The sequence below is a fragment of the Schistosoma mansoni genome, chromosome 4, assembly GCF_000237925.1.
Source record: "Schistosoma mansoni strain Puerto Rico chromosome 4, complete genome".
Taxonomy (NCBI): domain Eukaryota; kingdom Metazoa; phylum Platyhelminthes; class Trematoda; order Strigeidida; family Schistosomatidae; genus Schistosoma; species Schistosoma mansoni.
In genome coordinates, this window is record NC_031498.1 from 12,690,215 (window position 1) to 12,717,651 (window position 27,437).

Below are 27,437 nucleotides of genomic sequence, written 5' to 3' on the forward strand. Positions count from 1 at the left end.
TACTTACTGAGGTATATATTTCATTTGTATAATTTCCAAAATGTTTCCGGATCTTGATTTGAAGCTCTGATTTCTTCTTCTTGAAGCATTTTGCATAAATCATAACTAAAATGTAACAAAAGAAAATTATTGAGAACAAATCGATGGAGGATGAATTAATGTGCCTCGTTCCAGGGTATTTACTCAAAATATAACTCATTGAAAAATACTATTATCAGCTTTGAAAAAAATTTAACAAGGAATTTTATAGAGTTTTGTACTGAAGAATTCAAAAAAAGATATAATTTTATAAAGTGGACCATAATAAACTACTCTGCTGAACGCTCTAAGATTCAGAAAATTTACTCCTTGTGTAGTGAACTCTACTCATACTATTGTTTGTAAGTAGTGTGTAGAAGGACACGACGTCGAAAGTTGTTACACCTGTCATATGGAGTGAAGAGCTTCAGTGCATTGAGATCACGACGTTGGCAGAGCACTTCGAGATCAGACGAGAATACAGTTCAGATGACAGAACACACCGAAAGATGCAAATTGACGATTGAAGGCTATGTATAATGTATTATATGAGTACTTTGTAACTTCTCACAATAAATACACTCCTCCTTCTCACTGTTGTGCTTTACACTTGCACTAATTGGACATCCTAGTTGATATAACGGGCAACATGTAAACTTGATAATCATGTCTTAATTTCATAGGTTAGTAAGAGTTATATAATCATTTACTTTTTAAATCAATTTTAATCATAGACATTTAGTGTAGAAATGTATCATTTCTTGTCTTCTATTATCTACACTTTGGAGGTTTAAGCCAATAATTCAGATTTTACATGGTCAGTTATCAGTCAAGTATATAAAACGTATTGACTCAGATAATCAGTCGTACCATCTGCAGTCACACAATCAAAAAATGATCTGTCACATTACTACTCATTATTATCTATGAAAAGTAAACCCGAACGCCTCATCGTACAACTTCTTCTCCAAACTTTTGAGCTGAATTTTGACACTCGACAAAAATTTACCGAAGAGTAGAGACTGTATATCAGTATTACTCTCAATACGAATGAAAAATGCGAAAACAACAATAGAAAATCGTCAGATTGAAAGTGTGTGTGTGTCCTTACACTGTTAACTAAACAACTAATTCCTAATTTCCGACGGATATAGTCAAAAGATAAATGTGAAAAGTATCATTTGATTATCCTTCTAATAATAATTGTTCATTAGAGTAAAAGTACGGAATACTGTTAACATAAACTTGCAACACGATTTGAACAAGAAATTCTCGTAAATGTTGGGTGCCGAGTATGTAGAAGGGATTATGAAATGAAATGAGATTTGCCTAAATTTCAGTGATTAAAATCAAACAGTTCCAACAAGTTTGCACTTTTCCAAGGAAATAATATCAAATCTATCGGAGACTAATAAGGTAACAAGAGTATCTCTGATCAGTCCTTAAGACTTTTGACCCCATCTTCGTTAAATTTTTGATAAATCTTGCTAATTGAACGCTATACTCGGTTCCTAGGCTATTCCCGTAACCCCCAAGCTAAAACTACACAGCAACTTGAACACGAGAGAGAAGGCGCAAAACATGCGACAAGCACTTTACTCCAAGGGTTCATTCATGGACAGAAAATATAGGGTTTTTATAGTATTTTAGAAGTCCTTGCATTTTCCTGAAAATCTTGGAGTGCTACTAATCATAGTAGCAGTGTAGTATTCAGCCAATCAGAAACTTTACATGTGACTTTATACTTTCGTGATGTTTCGGACAAAACTTCTAGTGAAAGCTGATTGGATAAAATGCTTCTTTGTTTCCTGATCCTTTCTTGTCTTTTGCGAGAAGTTTTCTAGATCAGCTTCACAATTTTTAATTGAAATGTACATGATATCATTTACAATTCTTTTTCATTTACTATTTGATTATACAATCGTCCTCTGTTATCCATTCCTTCACAAAATTATCGTTCTATTGTGTGTAGGATACTGTTTCGATCTTCTCCAATTGGACCAAAACAGTTTGTTATCGATAAATAAAACAGTTAATAGATTCATAGATCAATAATTTGGCAAATACTAGTTCAATTTATACGACAACCTAAGTTTACTTTTCTTTATAAACTGTACAACTGAAAATAAAAATATGTACTATTGCATAAATATTCCCAAATTAATATAATTCAATGTATTAAAAATGCTCATCTTTTAAATTCGAACAACACATTATTTTCACTAAGATTTTTATCAGGCTTTATTACTCTAATGCGCAGTAATATTTATGTGCATATACTAAACCAATCAAGGCAGTTAGTTTATGAGTCAATGATAACCACAAAACAGATTACGTAAATAAAAATGACAATCAGTAAAGGGTTTTTGGAAACTGTGGAATTCTCATAGTTATTAAATCGCGCAATGAATCTTATTTGTACAAGCATCAAAAACCTGGAAGCAGTGGACGGTTTTTTTGTCCTAGTATGGAACTTCTCAGCAGCGCGCATCCGCGACATGGGATTGGACTCAGGACTGGTTTCGCACACGAAAGCTTAACCCCTAGACTACTGTGGTGGCGTCTAACGGTGTTAAGAGTTCGCACGCGAGGCTGAGGGACCTGGGATTGGTGTGTACCAATGAGAAGCCCCATACTAAGATGAAACAGTTATTTAGTGTTTCCTGGCTTTCAACGGTGTTCTAGCTAAAATCAATTCATGATTTAATAACTATCAACATGATAAGTAAAAATTATAAACTACAAAAGTTTTTAAAAGCCTTATGAAGATCTGATTGAAAACGATATTGTGTTGTTTCAATTCCATGAAAAATCAAAAAAACTCACTCTAATGAAGTTGAATTACTCTCAGTGAAATTATACACAGGTATGGAATCAGGATAGCATTGTTTTTCAACAAAATTATCTTTACTATTACTACTATTAGTAGTATTTTTACAATCGGTTTTAGATTTTGAACCCAACTTATCCGATTTAATTGTAATAACACGAACAGCATTAGACGTTTTTCGAACTGATGAATTAGATGTTGTTGGACAAAATAATTGAAATGAACAATCAACAAATTGTGTATCACCATCTAAATCATTTAGTAACTCCCAAACAATATTTGGTTCGTTGAGAAGACCCATGTCTGTGACTAATACAAATATTGAATCCTAAAATAAATATGATTTACAAAAAAAGTTACTAACATCAATCAGTTTTTTTTTGCCTAAGAAATACAATAATTTTAACCACATTACTATGAAAAAAATAAAATACTCGATACTTTTCTGTTTGGAGAAAATTTACTGAAAACAACAAGTCAAATATGGCGTCATAGTAGCATAAATTAGAGTGGTAAGACCACGTTGTAATCAAAGTGACGTGGAGAGGGAAATAACTAATAATTAGGTAGTTTATTCCTCATCATACGCTGACATCAGATCGAGATTCAGTGGACATCAGGAAGTACTGAATAACTGTTTGAATTGAATGCTTTTTGCACCAGCGACAATACAAAAAATATATAGGATTTTCATGTCCGAAGACAAGTATGACTATACTAGGTTAGAGACGATAACTAACGATACACACTTTTTAACGACAGTTAACTTACGATGTAGCGCAATCATAAAATGGTATGGGGGAGTGATCGCCCAATTCCAATTTGGTTGATCTCAAAAACGAAATTAACCTCTTGGGACTCCGTAAGTTTATTCACAAAGACTGTCACTCATGAGCACCGGATTATGGATTAGGAACAATGAGTTGTGCAAAAGTTTTAAATTGTTGAAATGAAAGAATAAAATATTGATCGGTAAATTAGTAGGATTATACAACAAGGAGGTGATAACTACTTGCCAGGATGGAATGTCGACCACCCTCAAACTGACTGGCATCAAAGAAAAAACCACTATCCAGAAGAATATTTTCTTTATACATTCAGACAAAATATGAATACAAAAAAAACATGACTACATGTGATAAGAGATTGGAAGGATTCACTTGTGTAAGTCACTCACTCTCTAACGAATTAACATTTAAGTGGTACGTCTAATTTTTGCCCATCATATCAAAATTTTGATAGTTTGTGGATATTTATATGCTTAATGTGAAGATAATCCAGAATATAGACAGTTATTAACTGAAGAACGACTGAATATCAAGGAGTACACAGAATCCAATCAGCGTGTAGTCACAAATATTTATTATTAGGACGTTTCGAATTAGGATGAAATAATGACACATATTTAATGCTTTTCGACTTTTAAATGTTTTCAAATTGATGCCAGTTTGTTATGATAAGTATTTTCGAATTAAAGAAATTACTACAAATTTATCTAACATTTGATATAATAGTTAATATAAACAAAAATAAATTTATTTTCCGAAAACTCCTTCATATGAATTTGCTTCTGAAATTATTAATTCTAAAACAAATTCAATTTCATCATTAGTTGAATGCGTCTCTAATTTTGACGAATTTCTAATTTATACTAAAAAAAAACTTTGATTTACAGTTATTGTATTATTAGAAGGGGGTTTTGTGGAGATTTTGGTAATTTTATAGTTGAAATCAGGATTCAATTGAAGCTAGACTACCATAGAAAACCTGGAAGCACTGGACAGCGCATCCACGATCACGCATCGCGAGATTCAAACCCAGGATCTATCAGTCTCATTTATTGTATTGTCAGAATGATGAAGTACCTACATACTTTTCTGGGTGTGAATCAACTCTACAAACTAACAAACATCTTTTAATATATTGAAAATGACAAAAATTAAGAAGACATCTGAACTTTTAACCAAAGAATTCGGACAATAACAATTAATTGGATTTCTTGATTGTATTAAGATTTTTGCTGTTATATGCTACTATTTTACAAAAAAGTAGTATATATTTACTCATTTACATTAATACGAGTTGATTGAACAGAAAACAACAAAAACAGTACTCATCAAAAGTACATTTCCAACCATGACACGTAATGTAGTACTAATACCAAGAGGAGGATGAAAATTTTTATGCATAAAAAGTATAGCAAATTGTTCAAGATTATAATTCTGTCTAGGTTTTCAATATATGCTATCCTCTCTTAGAGGTTGTTTGTCAGTAGCATGTGGCAAACGGTTTACCGTAAAAAAAACATTCCCTGCTATATGAGCCTGTCATCCTCCGATTTGGCCAACAATGTGAAGGAATAGGCGAGATGACTAGTTTTAGACGGAGTGCTGAATTGGAAAGCATGCATCCAGCCACCATAGTAGTCTCCTTGTATCAAACAAATGGGTCACTGAGATAAACAAAGGTGGATAACTTCCAACCTCATGTTACTTCCAACTGTATTTACCAGTTTACCTATAGATGCCAGAGTATATACATAGAAAGAACAGAAAGCTTTTGTCGCATCGCGCACAATATTCCACAGCGAATGAGACTAAAAATGCTAAAATGATAGTGTATATATTTCTTATACAAAAATAATTAATGCTCACACAACTTTGGATTTATTAGGTCTGATTGTGGGCATCGCTATTAAAGAACTGAAAAGGAAACTACTCATTTAAAAAGATCCAGTTTTACATCTCGCACTACCCTGTGTGACTTTTATTTTTCGCCACCTAATAGCGTAATATTTTATTTGATCCTCTCAACAATAAATTCATTTCCTGCATTTTCGCGTCATTTTTTAACCTTTATTCACTTGGCTCTGTTTATCTACCTAACTCTACAGATGTTATAACGCAACTTTTGACATCAGTCTTTATTTTCAACAAACTTGTCATCATGAATTTTTAAAATATGCCCTTTATAACTTCTACATAAATTAACAGGTAAATATTTAACCATTTTTAAAACTCGTCCATATTTGTAGCCTTTATTTAATTAAGATGATATGAATAATACCGATTAGTTTCAATTATTCAATAATATTATTTCCTATGTGTGAAGCAGTTGATGAGATACCGCGTAATATATAAATTCACATTATTCTTCTACATTTGTTGTTCTTGTTTTAATCAAATTTATCAACGAGGAATATTGTACCATACTTCTCTTAATGAATACATCATGAATTAAGATTAAAATAAACAAATGACTATTTGTTGTGTTTATAATTATTATTATAAATTTGAGCAAGAAGAAATTTCCATGATATATTGATTGTATGGAATTCAATTAACAAAGATGAAAAATTTTGTTGTTGGCGTTGTGGAAGATATGACAATATCTGATTATATTTTACTACAGAGTTCATAAAGAATGAAAACTGAGATAATAGATTGAAGATTCAAATCAATGAACAAGTGAAGTAAACTTCCAAGTAAATGCTAGAAAAGTTGTTTAGGTTATTAATAAACTCTGTCTTTTTATCTCTGCATAAATGATACATCGCTAGTTTTGAAAAACAAGTATGAGGTATTATACATTGACTAGATAAAGTGACCAGAGTTCATTAAGCAGTCACATTTCCTAATGAGAAAAGGAAAAAGTGGTATTGTTTCGCCTCTCGAATTCCCACTAACAAGAAGACCATATTAAATAATAAAACGACATTTAAATCCATATATTAAGCTTCAACATTCGCTACAACAAGAACTAACTAGGTATTTGGTCGACAGTGTTAAATCCAATTGCTTCGACAAGACTTTCCAAAAGGAACTCAGAACTATTTGTGATCTACTTACTTAGTCGAGATGGATATCCACCAAAGTTCGTAATAAAACATATCTGTATTTATTAATTCAACTATTTTTATGAAGCAAGTTACATTGGCCACATAATATAATATAAGGTGAGTTCATCATCACATTTCTGAACATTCTAATTTATAATTGAGTAAAGGACAGAGAAAAAATAAGAAGAAGTTCTAGTCGTGTAATTTTAGTTAGTTCATACAAGTCACTAAACTGAAAATACTCAAAGCTAACTGATGTGTTCAACCCAATTTATCGTACACTTCTGGATTCCGCATCTTAAATACAACCGAGATCATAGAAATTGGGATTAAAAATCTATTCCTTTTGTCTATATATATATATATATATATATATATATATATATATTCAAGAACGTTAGACTTTAGATAATTTTACAAATGTACACTACGAGCATTTGGTAAGGAAAAAGCACGACAATAAGGATATATTGTCGATATTAAACGAGTTTAAGTTATGAATCTTAAATTTTTAGATGTAAATCCGTGATTACTTGCATGTTTATGTGTCTGTAATTGCGATAAGCAATTTGTGCCAAGGGCAGTAGTCAGTCATAGCAATTAGCGCTTTCTATGAGAAAAAACGTATGTCCATGTTAGAACCCATAGATTGAAGTCGATTGTTTTAATCAAATTAATTAAACCAGATTAACTGGTTGACCAGATACTTTGGGTATGAGCCATACTCTAAGTGTGGGGGAAAGTGGTACTATCCCGTTTCCTAAAGAGAAGTAGGTGGAGCGTGATTCGAACCCGGGCCTAACAAGGTTGAAAGTTGGACGCCTTACCATTAAGCCACTGTTCTAAGGAATAAACCATCAGTTGTTTCGCAGACTTAAATCAACAGGATAACCAATGAGTTCCACATGCAACATATTCCACAGCTGGTTATTTATAAAAATTATATTTAATAATCCTTGTCTAATATTTTTTTCTATCTCCAAGTAACTGATTTGTTCCATCAAAAAATTAACTCGTAGCTACTTATTCTGGTATTCATTTAGTTTGGAATAGTACATAGTTATTACTCGATCATATCATGCTAAATCTTAGTGCATGTCGATCGATAGAGATTTTCATTATTTGCTCTCTTTTATACAATGGAATGTGACACATGATGACTAGAAACAACTTTCGAAATCGATATATATATATATATATATATATATATATATATATATATATATAATGAAATATCAGTCACGAGATTTAACTAAGCCAAACTAACATGAGGCCACTCACATATTTAAAACAATGAATTTACATCTTACTTTATGTTTTAATATGGTGTTAAAGTGATTATTTCGAAAAAACACGGCCAATTCTTCATCGTGTAACGTTGTAACTAGCTGGCTTAGACCATGAAAAGTTAGCTGTGAACCGCTTTCGTTTAGAAACCATTCAACAAGTATACCTATTGTTTAAATATGAAGAAAATATTATTTCTTATATATTGTATGATAGTGGAGTAGTATCAAACCAATCTTTTTAACAGATAACAGTAATATAACAGTTATAGGTAAGGATTAGAATAAGAATAAATAAATAAATTTAGCTGGATCTTCACAGGCGATTTAGTGAAGTAATTAGTCATTGCTTATTAGTGAAATGCTTTGGAATGGATACTCCGCATTTTGAGTGGTATATCATAATCTTGTAGAGTCAACTAAGTCATCTAAAAGGTTGACGCTTATCGAGAATATTAGATGAGGGGCACACTATATCCCAACATAAATTCTGTAAGACAGTGTGTACCAATGAACTGAAACAGATTGGTTCAATGGCAATGAACTTTTCATGAGAACTCAAGGTCATGGGTTAGATCATCCATATAGATATGGATATCCGTTCACTCACTAAGGCTACGTTAAATTCAATCCATTATGAAAATATTTGTGAAACTGAATGATGATGATAATTGGATTAGGTTTATCGAGACGTAAACAAACAATCGATACTTTCTTGCGAAACAGGGTGAGTTACACACCACAAGCAATATTCCTATATACTGAAGCAGAGATCTCAACATTTCTTGACCATAAGAGAATCCTTCTTTTATTCATACATTAACGCTTTCTAGTATATGAATTCTTATTCATTCATATAAAAAAGAATTACATACTATCTATATTGAATGGTAGAAAAAACGACATACACTTACTTCTTTTTAAATCCTCATCATTATCAGATGATTCTAGTCGGAGTAACTCTTCAGTTAATTGATTATAAGTTCTGTTACCAACAGTTGCAGCTAAATCATGTTCATCAGGATCCACAAGCCAACCATGATAAATGTGTATGTTGAACAAATCAAATAAGCTTAATGTTGAGGTGTATTCAAAATCTGCCACACTTATAAAATAGGTAATGAGATAACAATATACTTATAAGATTAATTGAAACAAATATTCACAAAGTTAAAACAAAATCCAATTACTATTATCAGATATATTAGTCAGTGTGACTCGACACTTGAGTGCTTAAATAGGTGAATCCTAGTTTTAACTCATGTTGAACTTAGTGTGACTAGTAAAAAACACTATGATACTCTGTGACAGTACGTTTCTCCTGGTACCGTTCTACGTCAACGACCTTTGGTGGCAACTCGAGCTAAGTAGGTTGTTGTTAGAAGTCAAGTGTTTAAATCAATGAGCGTGTGGGTTATCAATGATAGAAAGGCAATGTAACATGTGAGGACTAATGAATAAACGGTATTATACATTCAGTATTGTTCAAAAGTGAAAACAAACTATGAAAAAGTGTTTGATCATGGCTATCATACGCAGCTACTCAACACGACTATGTTAAGTTAATAATTGACTTCACTAAGGAAAAAAGGTTACAGATCTACGTTTTTATTGAAATCACTAAACAAGATCCTTCTTTATAGTTGAATACAAACATATTCGACATTTATTTCTTAACAAATAAAGCTCAACTATACTCAATATTCGTGTATGCATTAGACAATAAACACATGACGAACTGAAATGTGAAGGTTATTAATTACTGATGTAACTGCGAGCATGATCAGTCAATCGTACTGTACATAAATGCATACGGATCTTCAAACTTTTTCTTAATTTAATACACACAAATCATATAATAGGGCACCAAAAAGTGTGCCACATAAATAAATAGATAGTATTGCGTATCATTGTATATCACCCATAGAATAGCACTGGATTGATTCATTTGACGATCCAAAAATCATGCTCATAAAATCCTCCCATGTAACAGTTTCAAACTCAACGCTTCCAGGCATTACATTGAGAATGCTAACTAAGGACGACTATTGAACTTAAAATCTAGTGATTCATATTTCCAACTTCAGTTAATCCGTAATATTGATGTGGTTGATAAGCGTCACATTCACTACATAGCTGAACTCTATCGGTCACAGTTGTTGCCTAATAGAACTTTTGGAGTTTTTCATAAGGTCTTATTTACTTATTTAAAAACAACATATTAGCCGATAGGATTATTAAAAGTAAGCGAATTAATTGAAATGCTTGATTATTCATTAGATAAAATGATTAGCTAAATTGTAACCGATAGAAAACTTCATATATTCAAAACTAACTTTATTAATTCCAAATTTCCGCCACATATTTTAGAGATTTCAGTAATACCTAATCGATTAGTGGAACTATGTAACCTTTTTTTCAGCATGCTTAATTGTAAATGAGGTTTTGTAATCAGCCATCAGTTTACCGATAGTGAGTTTAATGAAAAGGTGATTCTTAGTTTTACCGGGTTATTCAATTTCCTTAGTATAAATGAAGATAAAACTAATAAATAAAGATAGTTTTGTTAATATTACCATGACAAATAGTCTACTTACCCAGTAAACCTGATATTTATATCAAGTCCAGTTTGTAAACTGGGAAATAAGCAAAGTACATCACGGAAATTTGACTCATAATTAATTTGTTGGTCGTAATCAAGATCCTACGGATTTTTTTCGAAAAAAAAGAATTAAAATTAAAAGCTGGATAGCATACTGATTTTTAACAATACATCCAAGTTAGTCATTCATATGAAGAGCAGAACCTGGCACACAATACATCCAAGGTGAACGCAGCTCAAATATTTAGTTTTTAAAAAAAAGTAAGCCGGTACAGCATCAATGCAAAATAAACGTTGAAATCGAAAGCACGTAAGAAATAAACATCAGGATAAATACCAATATTTTTGTGATATTCGCCTGCATTTAAACTGTGTATGGTAGTTTAACTAGTTTTACACAAAAGTCGACTACTGACCTATATATTACACTCAAGGATTTCAGCAAGACCTTTATCGTTGCTTACAATAACAAAATATCTCCTAGATATCTAGTTCTCCATTTTACCAGTTTCACGGCTACACTAAAATTGCTCGTTGATCAATAACCATTGAAACAGAAAGGTAGGGTGACTTATTGATTCTTTAAAACAAATTTAGTTCTATCGTCTTGTAGGACGTTAATACAAAACAGAAGTATAATTTCTGGACATCCGTCAATTCAGATTCCATAAACTATATAAAAAAAATCTGTATGTCCTAGTGTTTCTGGCGGAGAGTTGGTCGTCACCCTTCAGAAATATATTAATACAGATGTGAACTTACCATTTCGTACTATTAAATGCTATTCATAGTTCTCATGTAAGCATGTTTGGAATGCGGTTCTCTACCTCCAAATCTAAAGTGTTACTTTAATAATAGCCTGCGTCATCGTCTGAATTGATGAGGAGTGAAGTAGTTGAACACATTGACCGCATAACTTTTATTAGAAGTCTGAAATTACTCTAGCCTTATGTTACTGTGCAGAGCGTCTCTCTATCCTATTCTGTTGATTCAACCCTTGAGTCAAAGTTCTACGGTGGTCTGCTAAAATAAATTATTGCTATGGTTTAAGTGCTCACGTAATTTCAATTTTCAGATAAATTGTGAAAGTCTTGAAAGGAATATGAATGGAAAGTTCTGCAAGCACTTAGTCTATTTTGTATCACCTGTGAGATTTACTTTCACGAACTTTGTAAACATTCTCCCATTTATTTAAATTTTCACGTCACCCAGTTAACCGTTGAAGTTAGGAGTTATCTTTGAAGTGGTTAAACGATTCCTCATTTAAGGAACAATGTGATATCTTAAGGAATTATACTAAAACGATACGTTCTGTTTAATTTTTTTTACATCAATGCTGTCATTTGGGCGATGCTTAAACAACAAAGTTTTATTAGAACTTTTTCAAAAGTATCTTTACATCAGGAATACGTATTGACGATCATAATACCATTCTGCTGGCTTGCTCTTCATTTGTCAGTTCTAAGAATTTTCCGCGTGAGTTTACCCGGGGACAAGCGAACTCGGCAGTAATCCAAACCCTGGATCTTAGGCAACACAAGCTGACTGGATTCTGAGTATCAGTAGTTTATGTGCTACTAAGAAAAGAAATCTTTCTCCTACATGCGTCTAAGCTCGGAAGGATTGGAATTAGCATACTAACAACGACTATTTCTTTTATAAATAACCAAGCTAATCTTACCAACTGAGCTCGACTGACCGTACTGTTTAAAAAAGCCTGGCTAAACTGAATTAACACTAGACTAATAAAATAAGAATAACTTGATATCTCAAAATGTTTCAAAAAAAAAAACAGGAAAGCAACAAAGTAATACAATAACCTTGATGTAATGGAGGAAAATAAACTGAATTTAACACTTCATAATATTGTTACACTGTTATATTTAATAAAAATAATTAATATGAGGTTATAATCAATCGCAATACATAAGTTTTATTTATTTGCCAGTGCATTTGCAGATGGCGAAAATGACAGAAATTTATAAAACAGATTAGTAAAATTGCAATAGAGGGACAAACAAACAAACAAAGGTCAAAATGACCTTGAGATTTAGAGATAGCCTTTTAGCCAATGAGCAGTCTGCATCAATTAAAAGTATTTCAAAACAGAAGTAATGAAACCTGTTATAGTTTATTGGTTCGTTTGTTAATATGTCAAAGTTTATAATAAGTATTCCGATTTTATTATTGTAGGAAAATCACTACATAACATCATTCATCTGAGTCTCAGTATATTCACGCCCTCAAATGTCCTGGTACGGTTGAGGGTGAGGAGAGTCATCTCTACCTCTCAAAATGCTCTCACATGGCCATGTGCATACAACCACTGCCTTCTCGTAGCGAGGGTGTTTGTTACGAAAAAGAGAGGACGAAAAGCGAATGTTCGGCGCCTTAACCGGGTTGATGGACATAGAAAGTCCACTAAGGGGAGTTGGAAAACCCTGATTCCAAGCCAGAGGAGAGAGATGGGTAGAACACTTTGAGGAACTCTTGAATAGACCAGCTCCATTGAATCCACCGGACATCAAAACAACACACAAAACCCTTCCTACAGATGTCACTCAACTAACGATTGAACAAATCAGGATATCCATCAGACAAATCAAGAGTGGGAAGGCAGCAGGACCTAACAATATACCAGCTGAAGCACTGAAGTCAGACATATAGGCAACTGCAAAAGCGCTCCACGTTCTATTCAGGAAGATTTGGGAGGAGGAACAAGTTCCGACGAACTAGAAACAAAGATATCTTATCAAGGTAGCAAGGAAAGGAGATCTGAGCAGGTGTGAAAACTGTAGAGGAATCACACTGTTGTCAGTACAAGGAAAAGTTTTCAACAGAGTGTTACCGAACCGGATAAAAGACACAGTAGACGTCCAACTTCGAGGTCAACAGGCTAAATTCCGTAAGGACAGATCGTGTACAGACCAAATTGCGACAGTGAGGATCATCGTCGGACAATTAGTTGAATGGAACTCGTCACTATACATCAACTTCATTGACTATGAGAAGGCGTTTGACAGTGTGAACCAGAGAACATTATGGAAACTTCATCGACGCTGTGGTGTACCTGAGATCTTCAATGTCATCCGTAATTCATACGACGGACTACAGTGCAAAGTCGTGTATGGAGGACAGCTGACAGATGCATTTCCAGTAAGGACCGGAGTTAGACAAGGCTGTCTACTCTCCCCCTTCCTCTTTCTTCTAGTGATTGACTGGATTATGAAGACCTCAACATCTGAGGGAAAGCACGGAACGCAATGGACAGCTCAGAATCAATTAGACGACTTGAACTTCGCAGATGACCTAGCCCTCCTATCCCATACACACGAACAAGTGCGGATGAAGGCAACAAATGTAGCGACAGTCTCTGCATTAGTAGGCCTCAATATACACAAAGGAAAAAGAAAGATCCTCAAACACAACACGCAGAACACCAACCCAATCACACTTGATGAAGAGACATTGGAAGATGTTGGATATTTCACGTACCTGAGAAGCATCATTGATGAACAAGGAAGATCTGATGCAGACATAAAGGCGAGGGTTGACAAAGCAAGGACAGCGTTCCTACAATTGAAGAACATATGGAACTCAAAACAACTGTCAGCCAACATCAAAGTCAGAATCTTGAAAACGAACATCAAAACACTTCTACTGCATGGAGCGGAAACTTGGAATACTACCACAACCATCATCAAAAAGGTACAAGTATTTATAAATAATTGTTCACACATGATACAGAATATCGGTTGGCCGGATATTATCAGCAACAGCCTAGTGTGGGAGAGAACAAACCAGTCTCCAATTGAAGAGGAAATTAGGAAGAGACGTTTGAAGTGGATAAGGCACATATTGAGGAGATTATCAAACTGCATCACGAGGCAAGCCCTAACTTGGAATCCTGAAGGGAGGCGGAAAGGAGGAAGGCCAAATAACACATTACGCCAGGAAATAGAAGCAGATATGAAAAAGGATGAATGTTAACTGGAAAGAACTGGAAAAGATTGCTCAGAACAGGGTTGGATAGAGAATGTTGCTGTGCGGCCTGTGCTCCTCCACGAGGGGTAACAGGCGTAAGTAAGTAACCAAGCCAATTAACCAGAGAACTGTTCATATAGCGATTTGCTTAACCGTTTACTAGAAACAACGTAAATTGCGACAGAAACTCATTGATTTACGTGTTACATACAATCTACAAAATAAAATTGATCATGTGACATATTTAGAACTATCATTTTGACTTGATGATGATGATGCAAAAAATAATCTTTCTAAATACTTTAAACGTCTCAAGTACTATAAAAAGGTATTTTGCTTAGTGAACTTTTTATGTTATACAAAATAAAAGTCATCCTTTTTTTCCTGAATTTTGTGCAGAAACTTGGAAGTAGTTCTTTTTTGATTCTGATCGATTATTCGGTTAGTCAAAAAGTTAAATAAGAACGTACAGAATTTCGGCATTTTACAGATGATGATTTGGTTAATAATGCATTCAGTATTGTTTAAAGATTCTGTTTAGCTTTTCAGCAGAAATTTTCCCTTAACTAGATAAAGTAGTATTTTCATAAATTATATGTTCTATAACCTTGTAAATCTGTATAACAGAAAAGCACCAATACTCATGAAATATTATTTTTAAATCTTAATTAACTTATGATCTAACGTGATTCATTCTTCTGTGTTACAAATGTTACATAAACCTATAACACTTCAATATTTATTGAGTCAAAAACAACCACTTATCTATATATGACCAGAATATAATCAAGCTAATACAAAGCACTTACAACTAATGTGTTACCTTTCAAAATTCAAAGGGAAAAAAAGAGAAAAAAACAATGGTTATAAAACTTACATTAGGAGCTTTCGACAAAAGTAATTCACTAAGAATAGCCAATAAACGATTACCACTGATTAATTCACTATCATTTGATAAATTAATTGTTCCACGTAATAAAAGTACATTTGCTATAGCAATCATTGGGCATGGACCATTATTATTTTGTGTTATAATTGGACGTGTTTGATTATTAAATTTAATCCATTTAATATGATATATAGAATTTTCTAATTCTGTAATTAATAATGGATCAACATTTGATGTGTTTGGTATATTATTAAGTAATTTATTCGGTTCAATTATAGGTTGACAATTAGATTTATTATCATAATTTGTAGAAGTGTTTAAATTATTTATTAATTTCATTGTACTTAAATGATCCAAGGATTCATTTGAATTAGATTTAGTTAATTGAATATTTTTTGGTGAGTTGTCAGGTTGAATAAACATACTCTCATTTTTATCATTAATATGTACCGACAATTTATTCTCTGAATGCACAGTATGATTATTGATTTGATATAAAACAGGAAGAGATTTAGAAACCGAGTTCAAGTTCAAAGAATCTGTAAGTAAAAAAAAATGGAAATTCTACAAAATGGATATTAAAGGGAAATAGATTTATAGAAAATATACTGAGATAACTAGAATAAATTTGATTCAATATAAAACGTATATTAGTTTCATCAAAATCCTTTATGATATAATGAGCAAAGAAACAAATGATTTGAGGTAAGCAAACGAAAACCATTTATTTTCCCAATCACATTTTAAAGAGTAATTATTCTAGTTATATCTGTTGGGTATAGATGGACAACACTATGGAGGCTTCTTCGACACTACGGCGTGCCTGAGAGGACAGTCAATATCACACTGAATTCCTATGATGGACTAAACTGCCAAATCGTCCATGGAGGACAACTCACCGACTCATTCGAGGTAAAGACCGGTGTCAGGCAAGGTTGCTTACTCTCACCCTTTCTCTTTCTCCTGGTGATCGACTGGATCATGAAGACGTCAACATCTGGAGGAAAGCACGGGATACAGTGGACAGACAGGATGCAGCTTGACGATTTAGACTTCGCGGATGATCTGCCTCTTCTATCACAAACGCAACAACAAATGCAGGAGAAAACGACCAGTGTAGCAGCAGCCTCAGCAGCAGTAGGTCTCAATATAAATAAAGGGAAAAACAAGACTCTCCGATACAACTCAACATGCACCAATCAAATTACACGTTACGGAGAAGCCTTGGAGGATGTGGAAACCTTTACATATCTGGGCAGCATCATTGATGAACACGGTGGATCAGATGCAGATGTGAGGGCGAGGATCGGCAAAGCAAGAGCAGCATACCTACAACTGAAAAACATCTGGAACTCAAAACAATTGTCAACACAAAAATCAGAATTTTCAATACAAATGTGTAGACGGTTCTGCTGTATGGGGCGGAAACCTGGAGAACTACGAAAGCCATCATCCAGAAGATACAAGTGTTTATTAACAGTTGTCTACGCAAGATACTTCGGATCCGATGGCCAGACACTATCAGCAACAACCTACTGGAGGAGACAACAAACCAGATTTCAGCGGAGAAAGAAATCAGGGAGAAGCGCTGGAAGTGGATTGGACACACATTGAGGAAATCACCCAATTGCGTCACAAGACAAGCCCTCACATGGAATCCTGAAGGTCAAAGGAGAAGAGGAAGACCAAAGAACACATTACACCGAGAAATAGAGACAGGCATGAGAAGAATGAACAAAAAATGGATAGAACTAGAAAAGAAGGCCCAGGACAGAGTGGGTTGGAGAAAGCTGGTCGGCGGCCTATGCTCTATTGGGAGTAACAGGAGTAAGTAAGTAAGTAGTAAGTAATAGATGGTTAATTTTATGACATTGTATATTTATGTTTATTCAGTAAATTATTAATCAATTAATTGATACTACATACTACTCAGTTCAATTAACACAAGCCTAACTGTTAATCATAATAAATAAGTCATATAAAAATTAGTATGTTCGTAAATCACTTTTATTTATTTAAGGTGTCATGTAAATCCTCGTCTAAAATCTTCGTGTTCTTAATTGTGTTATCCGAAGTATCAAGATATATTTGCAGTTGCAATACTGACGACGTATTTTTAGAGGGTCGATAAAGCTTCACCTACCTCAATCTTTGATGCTTTTACTTCTCGTCATAGGAATTGTAGGGGTTCTCGATTTTAAGTATTTAACCGTAGAACCGGAAATATAACAGCTAACAAGGTCCCAATTTTATCCGAATCAATAGTCAACCAAACACCGTTAAAACACAACACTCTAGAAATTCTGTCTATGAATTTTCATACGTTTATTAATAATATAACCCATTCTTTACTAAAACTACCGTAGGCTATAGAACAAACATTAAGCTTCAATATTACTAGTAGCATAGTGAATGACGTCGAAATGAAACCGTTTACAGAACATTTTAGCTTGAATTTAACTACTCATATGTATCACTACGCGTTTACTATCTACAAATATCGGATTCTAAGCTGTTATATAGATACAATACAATCAAAAATAATGTATTACATCAGTCACTGTACTACTGAGATTAAAAATACTATGGGTTAAACTTATTTCATGAAACGAATTAATGGAGTCTAGAAAGAACTTACTGGACTATTTTTCTGTGTAAAGTAAGACTTAGTAAACACTATCGTGTTCATAAACTAATATCAGTTCAACATGGTTAAAAAAATATATACAGAAGTTCTAGTCCATTTTGAGCTTAGTTAACAGTTAACATTTTTGAACTCTACTAGATCATAAACATAGTTTCGTAATAAATATGTTGTTTTTACGAAAGTCATACGTGGTTATGGACAGAAAGATAATAAAAACATTTTCAAGCAGTCATTATTACTAGAAATAATTATTCTCAAAAATCAAATACAAAATAAGGGTGACATACAATGAATTCAAACATGTCTTTAAATATGAACCCTACGTAAAGGCGATTAATCATAAAATTCACGATAGATTGATTGTAAATATTATTCACACGTACGCTTGAGTAGTTGTGATCCAATTTATAAATGGTTGAAAGATAAATTAGGTTTTTTTCATAAATTAAAACAAACTAAATACAAACTAGTGAAGATTTGTGCAAATACATTAAAACAGATGAAATAGCTTCAAATACATAGATATAAGTCACCTTCAGTAAACTTGTTGAATATTTCAAGCTTTCAGGTAAATAATAATGAAGTAAGGGAATTAATTACACTTTATATGTTTGGGTCTGACAACAGTAAATATAGAATTAGACCAGAAATTGGCACAATAGTTTGTCAGTTTAAATTCATACACTAATGCAGCCTATAGCAAGATAAAATCAATGAAAAAAAAAGGAAAACTTTTATGATACTAGTAATAACAGTGTTGAAAAACATGAGGAAAAAATAAAGATTGATACTGCACAGAAAGATAAAAAGTGATAAGTGATATTTGCTACTTAAAAAGAAATAGGGAATAGATACACATATACTAGTAAGACTGATTTTCAACTAAGTTAAAGTCTCTAACTAATAAATCAGTCTTACGGATTTCAAAAATTCGAAACACCCTTTAAATAATCCATGGAGAGTTGGTAAGTATTATTACGAATATCCTGAAGTATTTCATGATACTCTTAAGCCGACCAGTGTAGTATATCTAAGATATTTAATACAGACTAAGTCCTAGAAGCTTCCAGAAACTTGGATTCCCTTAACGATTAAGCCAGAGACAACAGAAATCAGTTTACATTGTTTGGAACTTATCCTAATGGGGGACAACAATTAATATAGCTACACGAGATGTCCAAACAATATGGGAGACTTGGAAGGTCATCTACATAACATCAGAAATGAGATATGACAGTGATAGGAGTGAAGACAATAAAGGCCAGCTTTATGAGAGGTTACTGCCCAAAATACTACCTGAGTAAAGCAAAGGGAGCATTCCTACAATGAAAGAACATCTGAAACTTAAAACAGTCAGCCAACAACGAAGTCAGAACTGTCTATACAAACGTTAAAACAGTTCTATCGTACGGAGCTGAAACATGAACCACTACCACTATCACCAAAACGTACACGCATTTATAAACAGTTTTCTATACAGGATACCACTGACCAGAGACCATTGGTGACAACAGACTCTGGTAGTGAACAAACTGGCTTTCAGCTGAGGAGGAAATTTGGAAAAGTGGATAGGAACACTTTTCGGGAACCATTAAAATGAATCACAAGACAATCCCTAAACTGGAATTCTCAAGGCGACAGATAAACAAGCAGATCAACAGACACATGTTGTCAGGAATCGGGCGCAGACATCTAGAGCATAAATAGCACTCAATAACAACTGAAGAGAGCTCAGGAAAGTTTCTAGATAACTAATTGAAGGCCCCATGAGGGGTAACAGGTCCAAATAAGTAATTACTTATATTTGTTTAGATTCCCATTTCATTTAACATAACGATCAATTAGTTTTTTTCATGTAAAAAACAAAAAGTCATCATTTATGAACGCTAATTGAAATACCTGACTAAAAGGCAACATCTGTCAAAAAGCCCACAATATTTAAGGTAATATCACTTAAAAGCAACTACTTTGAATCAATCAATACACACAGTGTCACGTGACTACAGACCACAAGGATAAGATTTAAGACAATAATATCATATTAAAAATCACTCAATATTAAATAATAGACAGATCATTCATCAATATTCAATTTCAATGCTAGCAACCATTTGAGAACCAACATAATAAGACTAGTAGGGGAAAAAGAAAATGGAATCATATGGATGCTACAAACGAAAGTATATAATTGTAGCCAAATAGAAATATTCACCAAAATTAATAAAAATCATATGAAAACAAACGAAATTCTATTCTTAAACGCTAATAGAAAACATTTGATAGTTTAAGTCGAAATACCAATATATAAGTTATTTTTCCGAACCTCTGAAGAGTTATTGATGAAGAACAGTCATTTATAAAAACATATTGTGTGGATTTTTTTCGCTTTTCAGAAAGTCGAGTATCGAATACACATTTACAACAGTATACACTTTAACTACCTACCAGATATTATTTAGTAGTAATTCCCCAAGTACTTGAAAAAAAATTTGCATTTTAGTAATAAAAATAATATCTTTGTTAACAATCTATACAACGCTCACTTAAATTGAAGTTATCGAGTGAAACCTTGGTAGTGATACCAACAAACTCATTAAAACCTTTTAACTAAGGAAATCGTAAATAGGTTTAGTTTATATGAAATAAAAAATAAAGCATATAGTGTAGGTCGAAACGCAATCACACGGACAAAAAAATTAAAAATTTCCGACAACAGTTGCACTTTTGCTATAGAAATTTATACAGATTGTTGAATTTCCATAGTTCTCATCACGAACTAACCTTGGTTCGACAACCATTAGGAATCAAAAAGCACTAGATATCTGTTTCGTCCTAATTTGGGACTCCCCAGTAGTGTGCACCCATGATCCTGACAGGGGCGGAACTCAAAACCTTAAGGTCTGGCAGCGAGTGAATAACCTTTAGATCACTGAGTAAGCACCCGTTGATATACATGTTTACCTTCAATTAGTCCAAAATATTGCATAACCATTTTTCATTGCCTCCGCCGGTAGCTGCCTCACATAGTCACGACAGCCGATGATGGTTGTGCAATATCAAAAACTAGTCAAAGTTGGACGTGTATATCATTGGGTGTTGACTCAGTAGTATAAAAGTTATTCATTCGCCGTCAGGCCCTAAGGTTTTGAATTCGGTCCCTGTCAGGGTCATGGGTGCACACTACTGAAGAGTCCCAAATTGGGATGAAACAGATATCTAGTGCTTTCTGATTCTTAATGGTTGTCGAACTAAGATTAGTTCGTGATGTAAACTGTGAAAATCACACTTAAATTACCTTGTTACGATAAAGCAGCGTGTTATACGAAGATTGAAATGATGTATCAGTTTCGGGTATAAATTTATCAATATAACGCCTTTAAATTGTGAAGGGTTTGAAATAAATGGATATAGAAAACAGAATAAATGGTTACAAACTTATTTTACGCCGATAAAGTTAAATACAGAAATGTAATTGGGATGAAAAGTTAATAGTAAGAAATAATTTGGTTTATTCACCAAGTACTTAGGTATGAGCCATACTTTAAAGTTGGCATATTTTATAATCCCTGAGTAATAAGACCAATTTCACAAATCACTACAAGAAATGACTGAGAACCATAGTTTACACCATAAGATATTAAAATCGAGTATTTCTGGGCTCTGAAGAAAGACAAATATACATCAGATAAAATGTAGTTCGTCTGTTAGTTAAAAATGTGTATAGGTGTGGATAGTGTTTAAATACCAATATATTTTATTGCTGCTCTTAATTTCTTTGAATAACATAGTTACTTATTAGTATATTTACGCGTTTTAAGAGCGTAACAGCATTGATACAAGTACGAATTTTCACCATTTGGTCGTATTAGCAGACCAGTTGTTGATTCAGATGTTACACATAGCAAAAGTACTCCTGGTTAAATATAAAGGCTTTATTCTAAAAGAAACAACTTTCATGTCTGATTAAAATGGTAGTTATCGAATTTTTCAGGTAACATCCAAAGTATTAGTCATTTAAGGGATTATACTACATAAGCAAGTTCATTTATTCACTACAAAGATGTCGCGAATAGCCCTTACCCAAAGAGAACCTATTTGGCAAATAACAGAAAACTAAATAGATGTATTATTCACTGGGTAAATGAAAAACAATATTGACAAATCTTAAACAATTGTTTTAAAATTGTACGGTAACTCACTTTCGAAAAGACATGGGAGTGAAGTACTCAGAAATACTTGTGGAGTATTACTGGATCCTTTTAAATTGTTTTCATCAGTTAGGTTTGAATTCGAAAAATCAACCGGAACATCAACTTTCGGCTGACTCCTAATAAAGCTACTTGGTGTAACGTTCTGTTGTTCAGCTATACACTTTAGAGAGTCTGTTAGAACAAAAAGTATATTTTTTTAGTAAATACATGAATAATGCTTGAAGTATATTTCGTACTAAAATCCACAAATTATGAAGTAGAAAGGTACTACAATTTTATGAGGCATATCTATGTAAATAATAAACATAAGTATCATTGATATCAAATAAAGATTTATCAAAATTGTAGTTGGTTGCAAAGTTTTAATTATTAATCCTGAAAAAATGTTGTAAACTTCGTAGACGCTTGGTATGATTCCACGGTTTTCTTAACTGTAATGGCTATTTTTATCATTATCCAGAAAAGGTCTACATATATCATGTGATTGATAACGTTCCACTTTCTGTTATTACATTTATCAGACTAGAAATGGAGTCATTTCACCACAGAATGATGTGCAACAGTAAATAAACAAGTACACTTGAATCTTCTACACAATCTGACTAGTCCAGTTCTATTGTGATGTAAAATTTGTATACTGAATTTACACTTTACCACTCATTAATTCGTAATCTATCTATCTGGTAAATTGAGATGGCTATAATTCTCGGAATGATAAACAATACACAGTGGCGAATGTTTGATCAACCAACTAAGGTTGAGGGTTTTAGTAACACACTAATATTCTATGTAAATGCTACGTTATTAATTGTAGATATATCCTATGTTTGTTTTGTTTATTTGTAAAGTATGTTTGCAACTAAGTCAAAGTAGATCAATACCATAACTGATCTCGAAAGTTACTGAATTAGTTTGAGCCAACAGGAGTTTGATACCAGGAAGACACCAATGCAATCACTCTAGTTCATTTCATGAAGATCAAAAGATAAATTAGCGCAAGACAAACGAGACAAAATAAATTGCACCGACTGTTACAAACATTATGTTGGACAATGTGAACCCCACTCCTGACCTATGCATACACGAACACAAACTATCACTGAAAAAACACGATATACTATCACTGATATTAATGCATTTGACAACTATGGACATGAATTTGACTGTGAAAACGTTGAAACTATAAATCAAGAGAATGTCAGAGGATTAATGGGAGCATGGGGTTCAGAACAATTAGAAACCAACGGACATATTGGATTGGACACGATCTATCAACCCATTTGAAAGAGGCATATTGACAACCTTACCAAAGACCGGCGGAACAAAACAGTCAACCCAAGTGAAAACAACTGAAAACAATGAAACTTATGAGGATAACCAAGCATAATCAAGTCCACCAGAAGAATCTGATTCAAGACTAATGAAATAGCTGAGAAGCTCACTTTTACATCAACTAGGCTTAATGATGTTACCCAGAATAACAATGAAAGCTCCATAATCAAACCACCTAGCTCAAAAAACTCAGCAACATCAGGAATATATACCAGAGTCAAGGATCTCCATCATTTCATAATACATTTTGGTTATCTTGATGAAAGACTCAGTGAAAAATCCTCTCATCTTAAAGATACCTAAGTTTGCATTCTTTCCCATAATGAAGCATTCATAACACTAATTTAATGTGTTTATGCTAATGCCTTTATAAGTAAAAAAAGTTAGTGTTAAGCACAAGAATCGAAACAAGTGTTATAGGATAGCAACTGATGACTTCGAACAGAGAAAACTCATGAGAAAGCATGCCATCCATACATCACATAGAGCATATATTCCTCAGTTCAAGACTAATGACTTGTGTGAGGGCCTATATGAACATGGTGCAAAGATTATGACACGCTGGAACTAAAGATAAAATTTATAGAAACTTTTCTAGTAACTGGTGACAATGATAAGCGATAATGCTGTTTTGTGATTTGTAACCTTACATATACCTATTGTAATTTCAAAAACAAAGACATAGGAAGTGCTTATTTATGCAAGGGTTTGGTGACTTTCCCTGACGTTGATGGTCAAGTATTAACACGAAAACTCAAAATAGTGATCCATTTGTTGGAAAGAAGGTACGAGACAGGAACAAAGAAAAGTAGTCAAAATCGAGAAAATTATTAAAAGGTCTCGCACAGAATGATATAGCCGGAAATAGGACTGTTTGTGAAGTAAAACTGTATGGAAATGTAAGGCCTAAAATTAAATTCGTTGATGAAAAACCTGGAGAAAGTTAAGGAGATATCGAAAATACAATCAACCAAATGAAATAAATATGATTTAAGCCTGTTAAGGGATCTTCTCTGTAAGTATTACAGATCTTTTGGAAGGACGTGTTAATTCGAAATATTAATAAGCTGTAGTGAACAATTCACAATTTGTTTTAACATGTTAAGAAATGCTTATAGATAGGCAAGCTACCAGTCAAACCGTTGGAAAACGAAATGAAAGCACTCAACAAAAACTTGCGGGCAGCTTTGTCGGGAAAGTTTTGTTGGAGGTATGTGAGGGGACGGCTAAAGAATCGGCCCCAACTCCTAATAATCTGGGTAGATTCATATTGGATCAGTTGAAAAACCTGTTTATATGTGTTAGACCCGTGAATTTACATAGATATTGATGAGACAAATCTCGAGAATGAACGGAACTCATTATCAACATTCCCAAGGGTTCTGATACAAAACTATGTAAATGTTAGCAAACTAGACTTCTTTGAAAAAATAGGAGAATTACCCTCATCCGAATGAATAGCTGAGGAATCTTCATTCGACTTTCGAGTTGAAGCCATTTCTTCATTGTTCACTTTTTACAAAACCCATGTGGTCGACTGGCTGCAAGCACAGTAGAGTTGATGGTAACCGCAGCTGAAATTGGAGTACGAATTAATATCAGCAAACGCAGTGATTTCTCAAGAAATCCCAAAGTTATTAAGGTTAAAAAACGAGACTAATTTATGGGCAAATCAATCAGATTTAGGATAACAGGTCTCGGATTTTGGCGCGAAATTCATTCATCCATTTAGCTAAATAACGTCTTGGCATTTTAGCTTATGTCAGTTCGTGATGAAACCTCTAAATTTAACTGTAACCATCAACTTTAAGTCGTAATCTTTATTCTTCACCCAGGTTTATGACCCTTATTTAACCCTAGTAAGTAGATGAACATTCTCAAAATCACTTTAGCGCCGCTCAAATATCGTCCATAAACTATAGACTCGCCGAAAACTGTTCGTCAAAGAATAGTGATGAGTGTCAAGTTTTAGTGAGGTAATTAAACCCTAATGCCTATAACCAAGACGCTTCATGAAGCTGCTAGTGAATCTACTAAGTATCTTGCTATAACACATCATTGTAAGCAACATTCTTCTTATATATACATATATATCAATGGATAGAATAGCGACCTTAGACTTATCTAGCCTCGTTTGATTTAAACAGTAAATGAAGATATTTGCTGACATCAGTGACCATTGAATTATAACATGAGTCTGGTAAACGCTGAGGGAATCTCTGGATCTAAAATAGCTTTTTGACAACATAGGAAACCTGACATATACGTCATTGGTAGGTGGTTGGTGTATGTTGTCGTTCGAGAGATGTCAGGTAACACATCCGTGATGACTGCGTTGGCAAGTGACGGCAGCACAAAAGAATTGTAGCTTGCAAAAAACGACTCACACTTTTCTAACTAAAGTTACAAGTCCCTATGGATTAACTAAACTACTTTTCTGAGTTCAAATGTTGGGCCTGAGTGATGAACAATGAACAAATATACCAACAAAACGACAGATAGGTACGCGGTCTGTCAATTTAAACCGAATCGCAGTGAATTGCAATCTATATTTTCCAGTTTGGCCATGATTAAAATATGTCGCTATGCGATATACCCGAGATAACTTAGAGTCGACCTTGAGTTATTTATTTTATTTATTTATTTGAACACAAATATTGGTACAAGAGAGCACCAGATATATATGCGCCACACATATCTCATTTGATTTGTGTGAGGGCTGTGATACTGCCCGAGTGCCCGAACCGAAGCAGGTGGTTTTCTTAGGAGGCCACACTCTGAGCCTTTGACCTTAAGGTTTAACCCACAAGGCAGTGGAACATCGTGAGGAGATGCAGTCCCATGGTAGCCGGTGACCAACGATTGATTCATACGCCATTTGTTCCCTCAGGATACCGGAGCCCATGTGCACCATTGGTTTTGAATCAGGGTTTCCCAACTCCCCTAGGTGGACTTTCCGTGTGCACTAACCCGGTTAAAGCACCGGACATTCGCTTTTCGTCCTCTCAATTTCGTAAACAACAGTAATGCCACGATAAGGCAGTGAGTAGGACTTCCCTGGCATAGGCTGTATACGCGTGGCCATATGAGAGCATTTCGAGAGGGAGAGCGGACTCTCCTCACTCTCGGCCGTACCAGGGCATTTGGAGGCTTGAGTTAGCTATTGAAATAATCACTCAAAAAGCAACCCGTCGTCCCAACATTATCGGGAAGTTTTCGAATTCCGGGTAACAATGTAAAGTCGATAAAGCAGTTTTGAAGAATCGTCATACATGTATGTGAAGTTATTATTACAACCCGTTTACACAAGAACAGTATCCAAACAGATTGATAGCTACGTAACGTCACGACAAAATAATAATAGATCAAAATCGTTTCAAATACAAACACCTACTAATAAGTGACAACGCAGGACATATTTATGGTAGTTAAATTATAACAAGGATCAGGCCAAAGACCCACAGTAGTTCTTAGTAATGCAAAGTAGTGAACCAGTGTTTCGTGAAGCATCATAAGGCAGTCAACACAGTCGACACACCTGCGACCAAAAGGACTAAAGAGACAACGGTCGTACTGCTAACTGGGATTCTCAGGAATATCCTGACTGCTTAAAAACGAAGTCGACCAACTGACAGAACAGACATAAGTTGTTTCGAAAACCATGGGGTTCGCTTACGCAATAATGCTTACTTAGCATATTAGAAACTTATTCATGAAGAAGAATGCTAAATACTTACTGAAGAAGCAAAGCTAAATCCCTTTATGCTATATGTGTACACTTAAGAAGATATATACAGATG

At 33.8% G+C, this 27,437-nt stretch overlaps 1 protein-coding gene across 2 annotated transcripts; it reads right to left on the reverse strand.

The window, feature by feature from the left end:
- Smp_042990.1 (hypothetical protein) lies at positions 1–27,437 on the reverse strand (the record flags this gene model as incomplete). 2 transcript variants are annotated; one of them, XM_018796861.1, is made up of 9 exons in its annotated part: positions 27,375–27,437; positions 25,081–25,211; positions 22,294–22,476; positions 15,436–15,986; positions 10,570–10,676; positions 8,887–9,077; positions 7,997–8,139; positions 2,845–3,176; positions 1–105 (listed from the first exon to the last, which is right to left on the reverse strand). In XM_018796861.1, exons 2-9 carry the CDS (start codon positions 25,133–25,135, stop codon positions 21–23), a joined length of 1,647 nt encoding a protein of 548 aa, XP_018651961.1. In that variant the 5' UTR covers positions 25,136–25,211; positions 27,375–27,437. The 2 variants fall into 2 exon arrangements, with proteins under 2 accessions (XP_018651961.1, XP_018651960.1); XM_018796862.1 differs by having other exon boundaries at positions 21–105; positions 15,436–16,011.